Below are 9,832 nucleotides of genomic sequence, written 5' to 3'. Positions count from 1 at the left end.
AAGACAACACAAAGGTAGACTGGCCCTTTAAGAGGTAATGGGCCTCCTTCAACTCACCTCCCCAGGTGGCAAAAGCGATCGCAGCCCCAGGACAGGTAGCTCATGTGGCCAAGTCAATCCCCAGCCTAGGGATCCAAGAGACGCCCCCTGACAGCCCAAAGAGGAGTTGGTCGGAGGGGAGGGCAAGGGGACCCTGAGGGGATCATGGTTAATCTAGTGAGCCACGGCGTCTGTGCGCCCTTGGTGAGTGTTACCCCCTGTGACGGAGCGATTCTGGCGGGACCCAACTGAGAGTGCCAAATCAGGACCAATTGCTTAAACAGGGCAGTCACAGCCCTAGGCTGGGGTTTTTCCACCTCTAAGGCAAACCAAACCAGCCAGACAAAAGGACTTTGGTCTCACCCCACTGGCTAACCACAAGTCACACAAGCAATTTCCTTAGATACTCCAGTCTCCCAGTATCACCACCAGTGCACTCATCCTGGGGATAAATGGTTATGAAAACCAACACCCCAATAAAAGAAAAAGGTTCCCTCGATCCCAAAGGACCAAGCCCCAGACCCATGTCAATATACACATCAGATCTTACCCACAAATCACGCTGTTGCCAATCCTTTAGAATCTAAAATCTAAAGGTTTATTTACAAAGGGAAAAAGGTAGAGATGAGAGGTAGAATTGGTTAAATGGAATCAATTACATACAGTGATGGCAAAGTTCTTAGTTCAGGCTTGCAGCAGTGATGGAGTAAACTGCAGGTTCAGTTTGAGTCTCTGGAATACATCCCCCGCTGGGATGGGTCCTCAGTCCCTTGTGTATAGCTTCAGTTTGTAGCAAAGTCCCTCCAGAGGTCAGAAGCAGGATTGAAGACAAGATGGAGATGATGCATCCGCCTTATATAGACTTTTCCAGGTGTAAGAATCCCTTTGTCCTCACGGTGGAAACTTACAGCAAAAATAATATGGAGCCTGGAGTCACATGGGCCAGTCCCTGCATACTTTGCTGAGTCACAAGGCGTGTCTGCCTTCTCTCCATGGGTCAATTGTGTAGCTGATGGCCCTTTAATGGGCCATCAAGCCAGCTATGCCGGGCTAACATTAGCTTTGTCTGGGACACTTCCCAGAGGCAGAGCATAATACAAAATATAGCCAGTATAGAGCCAATACTTATACTTAAACTACAAAATGATACACAGACATACAGACAGCATAATCATAACCAGCAACCCAGAACCTGGTCTTAGACACCTTATATGACCCCCTTTACTTAGGATTTGGTGCCACCACAGGACCTTGGTTTCAACCCATGTTCTATATGGTTCCCATTTATATCAATAACGTCACACCCCCCGAGGCCTGTTCATCTCAAAGCGATTACAACGCTATGTCCGCTGCGGGATGTGGCACACCGCCATGTCGGCAGGGTTTGCAGAAGGTGACCAGGAACTGAGCAGGCCTGGAGCCCTGTCCACTCTCTGCCACCTCGTGGTGGTCTCTCCAGCGCAGGACTGACCAACAGGAGCAGCGGAATCACTGTGTGTAGGTGGGGCAGGAGGGCTGGCTCCAGCACTCCCCGTGCGATGAACTGCCTCTTCCTCGAACAGGGCGTGTTCGGTCCAGCCCACATCTATTGCACAGAGACAGATCCTGATCTCAGCTACTCTGGTGCCAATCCAGACACTGTTATAGTCACTGGCGAATGTCCGGCCTCTAGAGCTTCAAGCCAGTTATTTCCTGTTACACACCAGACCAGCAGAAAGCCCCATGCACCCCTGTCACCCCAATGGGGTTTCATATGCCTGCAGTATAAAGGCACCCTCCGTGGGAGGCTGGCAGCGAACCACTTGGGCAGGTCCCACTACGCCATTTCTCACGGTTGAGGTGACAAAGGAGTCAATTTCCACAGGAGTCCTGCGGTGAGTGCACCGATCAGAACAGGCGCACGGGTGAATGATGAGGTTATCTCCCACAGTTTTACAAGCTGCAGGTACAGGAGAAACTCATAAGGAGAAATAGTTATCTTGGATTTAATGAGGAAATGCGTGTGCGGGGGTTATATTCCATTTTCATCCTTAAAACCATGCAGGAAAGAAAGGGGGAAATGCTCCTATAGTATTTTGTTCACGCAGGAAGAATATCAGTTTATTATTATTATTCTTGTAGTACCACATCTGGTCAGAACCCATCATGCTCGGTGTTCATAGAATCATAGAATCATAGAATCTCAGGGTTGGAAGGGACCTCAGGAGGCATCTAGTCCAACTCCCTGCTCAAAGCAGGACCAACCCCAACTAAATCATCCCAACCAGGGCTTTGTCAAGCTGGGCATTAAAAACCTCTAAGGAAGGAGATTCCACCACCTCCCTAGGGAACCTATTGCAGTGCTCCACCACCCTGCTAGTGAAATAGTGTTTCCTAATATCCAACCTAGACCTCTTCCACTGCAACTTAAGATCATTGCTCCTTCTTCTGTCATCTGCCACCACTGAGAACAACCTAGCTCCATTCTCTTTGGAACCCCACTTCAGATAGTTGAAGGCTGCTATCAAATCCCCCCTCACTCTTCTCTTCTGCAGACTGAATAACCCCAGTTCCCTCAGCCTCTCCTCTCCTTTACATGTTGTAAACACATGTAGAAAGCAGCCGTCCCTGCCCTTCCCTGAAGACAAGGCCTAATGGATGGGGCATGTTCAGAATTGATCCCAGTGATGTGAGATAATGGTTTCCTAATACACAGCAAAATGATCTGCACACTACTGTTCTGGTGGCTAATTAACTACAAGAGCCTTCCTCTCTCACCAGGGCTGAGTAATTGGTTATTGAGCGGGGAGTAAAGTATAATTAGTTTGCTCATTTTGATGTATCGTTGTGGCAAAAGTGGGTGAGAAGATTTTGTGCCCCAGCTCGGACACTTATGTGACACTTCTACGAGGCTGGGTCCAGGGGAAACTTGGTGGGTTTGGTTTGAGCTTATTCAACATCTAAACTCAAAGCAAGATGCGGAGACAAGAATCAGCCTGGGCTGAAACCAAGAAAACATGGCTGGAAGCAGCAGAGCCTCACACAGTACAAATAGGGACCCCTCTGCATCTGAGTGATGGAGCCTCCTGCCTTCCCCGTCTCCCAAGGTGGGGCTGCACCTTGGAATAAGAGAACTGACCTCCCGGTCCCACCTGAGTGGCATCCATGCTCTTGCTGGCTCCTGCCAAAAGCTGTTCCACTGACCTGGCTCCTCAGCTGTGCACAGATCTCTGGGCTGCAGCTAGCCCCAAGCGCAAGGATGCAGCCAGCAAGGTCCCTGTTCTTCACCTTTCACTGCTGAGGCTTTTCAGGGAAGGGGAAATGCACCAGAGCCTTTCTGTTCTGTTTGTACAGCACCTAGCGCAGGATGGGCCTGGTCCATGGCCTAGGCACTACAGCAAAGGTGGGCAGGGGGTTGGGATGTGGAGAAGGGAGGGGATGAGGGCTCCGGCTGGGGGTGTGGGCTCTGGGGTGGGGCTGGGGATGAGGGGCTTGGGGTGCAGGAGGGTGCTCTGGCCTTGGACTGAGGAATTCGGAGGGTTGGAGGGGGATCAGGTCTGGGGCAGGGGTTGGGGCACGGGAGGGGGTTAGGGGTGCAGGCTCCAGGTGGTGCTTACCTCAAGCGGCTCCCAGAAGCAACTGGTTTTAAAAAATCCAACAAATGTTTAATAATTAAACAAGCAAGACGTTGTGCCAGGAAGCCAGGGGCAAGAAATCACATTTATGGTCAGGGTGAGACCCACAGATGAGCTGGGAGTTTCAAATGCCTTAACGGTGCCTGGTGTGGTTTGTTAACACAAACTAACCAAGCAACCGTCCCCGTTCCTGGCTAAGGAGCAGGGCCGCGGGCTTGACTTGCCTTTCCCTCCGCTCCTTATCGGGAGCCACAGCCCTGCCAATCTCTGCAGCCCACGCAGGGTTCCCGGGCTCTGCTATCGCTCTGTGAGCCACCCAGAGCTGGGGGGCAGGGGAGGGAGACAGGGGCTCCTGGGGGTGTTATGCCTGCACAAAGGAGGTGGAGAGTGTGTGGTGGCAGCAATTGCTACACACCTGCTCCGAAACTGCCTGCCCTATGCCGCATAATCCTGCGAGTGCCTGGAAACTGAAGTCAGTAGCTGAGGGAAATAGCACTCAATATTTTAAGCCACAGCTCTGGCTTTTAATCAGTCACATGAAGCATAAAAATCAAGGGGCTGTATAAGGATGTATACTTGCTACCATACAGAGGAAGTTCTCTTAGATCTCTCTCTCTCTCTCCCCCCATACAATCTATCTATCTATCTATCTATCTATCTATCTATCTATCTATCTATCTATCTATCTATCTATCTATCTCCTTCCCCCTTCTCTATCTAACCCCATCCACCCTATCTATCTATCTATCTATCTATCTATCTATCTATCTATCTATCTATCTATCTATCTATCTATTTTAAGACAGATCATAAGATATATTGGAATTGGAAAAGGTTAAAAAAGGGCAACAAAAATGATTAGGAGTATGGAACAGCTTCCATATGAAGAGAGATTAATAAGACTGGGACTTTTCAGCTTGGAAAAGAGACGACTACGGGGGATATGACAGATGTCTATACAATCATGACTGGTGTAGAGAAAGTTAATAAGGAAGTGTTATTTACTCCTTCTCATTAGACTGGAACTAAGGCTCACCCAATGAAATTAACAGGCAGCAGGTTTAAAACAAACAAACAAACAAAAAAAGGAAGTATTTCTTCACACAACGCACAGTCAATCTGTGGCACTCTTTGCCAGAAAAAGTTGTGAAGGCCAAGACTCAGGGTTCAAAACGAATTAGATAAGTTCATGGAGGACAGGCCCATCAATGGTTATTAGCCAGGATGGGCAGGATGGTGTCTCTAGCCTCTGTTTGCCAGAAGCTGGGACTGGGCAACAGGGGATGGATCACTTGATGGTTCCCTGTTCTGTTCATTCCCTCTGGGGCACCTGGCATAGGCCACTGTCGGATGACAGGATGGTGGGCTAGACTGACCTGTGGTTTGACCCAGTATGGCTGATCTTATATTCCTATGTTCTATCTATCTATCTATCTATCTATCTATCTATCACCCAGTCTCACCATTCTATGAAGACTTAGGACACATATCCTGGAATAACACCTAAGCCACTGGCCATGCCCAGGTCAGGCCTTTTTTTGACACAAGATCCTTTGGATCCCATCCTTAATCTGTTTGGTTTTCATGCTGTAGATGACAGGGTTGAGCACCGGGGGCACAAAAAGGTAGATGTTGGCCATGAGAACGTGAATGATGGGGGCGGCATTTTCCCCAAACCTGCGAATGATCGACAAGCCAACCATGGGGATGTAGAAGATCAGGACGGCGCAGATATGGGAGACGCAGGTGTTCAGGACCTTGATGCGCTCTTCCTTGGACGTGATGCTTAAGACCATCTGAATGATCATAACATAAGACAGGATAATCAGCAATGGGTCTAGTACCACTATGAGCAGGATTAGAGTTAAGCCATAGATACTATTGAAGGTGGTATCTGAGCATGCCAGTCGTATTACATCCTGATGCAAGCAGTAGGAATAGGAGAGCACACGAGACCTGCAGAATGGCAGAAGTGTAAGAAAACAGATTAATGGGACCAGCACCAACGTACATCTACAGACAATCATCAGTCCTATTTTAGCAATCCTGGGGCTGGTCAGGATGGAGGTGTATCTCAGAGGGTTGCAAATGGCCACGTAGCGGTCAAACGCCATGGCCAGAAGCACCGAGGACTCCATGAAGGAAAATGAGTGGATGCAGATCATCTGGAGGAGGCAGGCGCTGAAGCTGATTTCTCGGGAGTTGAACCAAAGCACACGCAGCACCGTCGGCAGCGTGGATAGAGTCAGACCCAGGTCCGTGGAGGCCAGCATAGAAAGGAAATAATACATGGGCTGGTGGAGCCATCGCTCCGCTTTTATAACAAACAGGATGGTGCCGTTTCCCAAAATTGCAAGAGCGTACATGAAAGATAAAGGAGCAGCAAACCAGTGGTGTACATGCTCCAGTCCCGGTATGCCTGTTAGGAGGAACACTGAGGTGCTGCTGAGGTTGGTACCATCTGCTGCTGACATGCTGTGCTTTGGACTCTGTCCCCTTTGGGTTCAAATCTCCCTGTCCTGAAATAGTAATGGAGAAATATACATTTAAAGCTCCAGTTAGATGCAACAGAGCAGGATAAAGAGTCAGAGTCTTTTTCTCTTGCTGGGGAAAACAGATCGTTTTGCAATCAAGGCATTGGCTGGAACACAAAAGATCTGGGTTCAGTTCCCATCTCTTCCACAGGTTTCCTGTATGAATGTGAGCAAGTCACTTAATCTGTCTGTGCCCCAGTTTCCCATTTGAAAGTGGAGCTAAGAATCCCGATTTACTTCGCAGAGGTGGGTAAGCAAACATCCATTAGTAGCTGGGAGCTGATCAGAGTCTATGGTGATGACACCATATACATTCCTATACAGACTGTGGGAGATTAAAATGTCTGGTGTGAACATGTACCAACCTTCTGTTTCCTCCATGAGCCTCTAAGATCTATTTCTCCACAGAGAGAGACAGATTTGCCTGGTTTAACTGCAGTTGTTATTAAAAAGTCAGCGTTTACCAGCCATTACCATACAAGGAGTTAATTATTGCGCCTGGACCAGCACTCAAGGCATGCTGGATCACTCCAGAGTGCCGTTACAACACTTTTGGGGAGAGCCAGAACAACCGCTTGTGGTACGTCCAGGACATGTGTTCTGGAGCTTCTCGCGCTCTACACTCACCCTTTGGTCTGGACGTATAAGAATGGCAAAGTGGCATTGTTTGACCTCAGGGCATGTGACTGCATTGGCTCACTTGGGATGGACAATGGAATTAATCAATTTACTCCTGCACCACTTCTGAAAAAACTCCAACCCGGCTGTGCCCCAATCCAAGCTTAGGCAGCTTGATGTCCAGGGCATGCTGAGCAGCTCCCGCTGACTTCTCAATAGCAGCAGCTCTGAAGATCAGGCTACTTATTTCAGTGCCAAAATATGGATTTTGGTGTCTTGACTTTTGGTACCCAGGCTGGAAAACCCTGTGAGAGGCTCAGCTCCCCTACCTGTCAATGCCCTTCTGTGCCTCAAGGAGGTCACTGGTTCTGATCTGGGTGAATATGTGTGAAACTGAGGCATAGGCTAGGTTAATTTTCAGATGTCCACTAAGAAACACAGACACGAATGCACTGCCAGAGCCCAGTGGTCTAGCTCATCCCTGATCCTGTGCCAGTGCTGATTATTCCAGTGCTGGAACACTGGAAGGGGGATGGAGGAGATAGTACGCGTCTCTCTCCTCGCGCTCACTTCTTCCTGACAGCCGTGAGATGCGTGAGCAGCACATCCCAGCCCAGGTAAAGTGTGGAATTGCGCAGTGCTGCACCACAGGAGAGGAGCAGGATTTCTTCCTGGACTCCGCTGGAAACCAGCATATGCCCAGAAGCGTGAAGATCGAGAGCCCTTAGTCACAATAATTTCATCCTTGCTTGGTTGTGCTTGGCAGCATGACCTGTTAGAATCAGAATGAACCTAGAAATTGTCAGACCAGGTCAGACCCGTGTTCCATCAGTCTCCTGTCTCTGACAGTGGCCAACAGCTGATACTCCAAAGGCAAGTGCAACAAACGCTCAACAGATGTGGGATAAGATTCTTTCCCTCCCCTGCCCATGAAGGTCTCAGGCTAATCCCTAATAGTAAGACACTGATTGAAGACCTGAACCACGAGGTTTTATATCCCTTACCAAAAAATCATTCTGATTCTAGATATTCTTGTTTTGTTATCCATAGAGCTATCCATTCCCTCCTTCATGGATCTTAACATTCATTGTTAATTTGATAGATAGATAGATAGATAGATAGATAGATAGATAGATAGATAGATAGATAGATAGAGGGGGTGTACGGGGATAGATAGATAGATAGATAGATAGATAGATAGATAGATAGATAGAGGGGGTGTATGGGGATAGATAGATAGATAGATAGATAGATAGATAGATAGATAGATAGATAGATAGAGGGGGTGTACGGGGATAGATAGATAGATAGATAGATAGATAGATAGATAGATAGATAGATAGAGGGGGTGTACGGGGATAGATAGATAGATAGATAGATAGATAGATAGATAGATAGATAGATAGATAGATAGATAGAGGGGGTGTATGGGGATAGATAGATAGATAGATAGATAGATAGATAGATAGATAGATAGATAGATAGATAGATAGATAGAGGGGGTGTATGGGGATAGATAGATAGATAGATAGATAGATAGATAGATAGATAGATAGATAGATAGATAGATAGATAGATAGATAGATAGATAGATAGATAGATAGATAGATAGATAGATAGAGGGGGTGTATGGGGATAGATAGATAGATAGATAGATAGATAGATAGATAGATAGATAGATGGGGTGTATGGGGATAGATAGATAGATAGATAGATAGATAGATAGATAGATAGATAGATAGATAGATAGATAGAGGGGGTGTATGGGGATAGATAGATAGATAGATAGATAGATAGATAGATAGATAGATAGATAGATAGATAGATGGGGTGTATGGGGATAGATAGATAGATAGATAGATAGATAGATAGATAGATAGATAGATAGATAGATAGATAGATAGATAGATAGATAGATAGATAGATATAGGGGTGTGTGGGGATAGATAGATAGATAGATAGATAGATAGATAGATAGATAGATAGATTAGATAGATTGGGGTGTGGGGATAGATAGATAGATAGATAGATAGATAGATAGATAGATAGATAGATAGATAGATAGATGGGGGAGTGTCTGGGGATAGATAGATAGATAGATAGATAGATTAGATAAGGGTGTGGGGATAGATAGATAGATAGATAGATAGATAGAGGGGGTGTATGGGGATAGATAGATAGATAGATAGATAGATAGATAGATAGATAGATAGATAGATAGATAGATAGATAGATAGATGGGGTGTATGGGGATAGATAGATAGATAGATAGATAGATAGATAGATAGATAGATAGATAGATAGATAGATAGATAGATAGATAGATGGGGTGTATGGGGATAGATAGATAGATAGATAGATAGATAGATAGATAGATAGATAGATAGATAGATAGATAGATAGATAGATAGATAGATAGATATATAGATAGATAGATAGATAGATATGGTGGCAGGTAGGTAGATTCTAACCCCAAACCAGCTCCTCATTACAAACGTCAAACAATGACATTTTATAATTAAAACATTGAAGGGTGACCTGGAATGGAACTGAAACATGTTGCCTTGCTAGAAGCTTGTCTAAATTGTCCCCAAGTGCCAAAGAGAAGAATCAAAGGGATGAAACACCTCGTACCTGCCTGTGCGTTCCTACGTGCAGGGCAGACAGTCAGTGTTTATAATGCCGGCTCAAATTCCCAGCCCTAGTCACCGAGTCACATGGGAATCTCCGCTGGGGTGATGTTGCGAAGGGCAAAGCCAGCTGTAAGGTCCGGGGAATTACATTGGCTTGTGAGCATTAATTATAAAAGCTGAGAGAGACAGCGCGTCCTGGCACAGCCGTACTGAGCCCCGTGACTTGGGCTAGACTAAAGCATTTCAGTCCTCACTGCAGTGTGCCCCAAACTGAGAACAGGATGGACCAAGGAACCCTCCAACGCCCAAGGCCCCCTATAATGGCAGCGAATTGGTTGGGCGAGATATACCCAGATGATCCCAGCAGGTGACCCCGCTCCCCAGGCGCTGGCAG

At 46.7% G+C, this 9,832-nt stretch overlaps 1 protein-coding gene across 1 annotated transcript; it reads right to left on the bottom strand.

Annotated features, from left to right (window-relative positions):
* Positions 1-5,179: 5,179 nt before the first annotated feature.
* LOC120386121 (olfactory receptor 51G2-like) lies at positions 5,180-6,127 on the bottom strand. The gene has a single exon (XM_039505013.1). The coding sequence runs from the start codon at positions 6,125-6,127 to the stop codon at positions 5,180-5,182; it is 948 nt and encodes a 315-aa protein (XP_039360947.1).
* Between the last annotated feature and the right edge of the window lie 3,705 nt (positions 6,128-9,832).

This window comes from Mauremys reevesii, linkage group 1, assembly GCF_016161935.1.
Source record: "Mauremys reevesii isolate NIE-2019 linkage group 1, ASM1616193v1, whole genome shotgun sequence".
Lineage (NCBI taxonomy): Eukaryota > Metazoa > Chordata > Testudines > Geoemydidae > Mauremys > Mauremys reevesii.
Note: the sequence above shows the minus strand (reverse complement) of the source record. Positions and strands in the feature narration are given on the sequence as shown.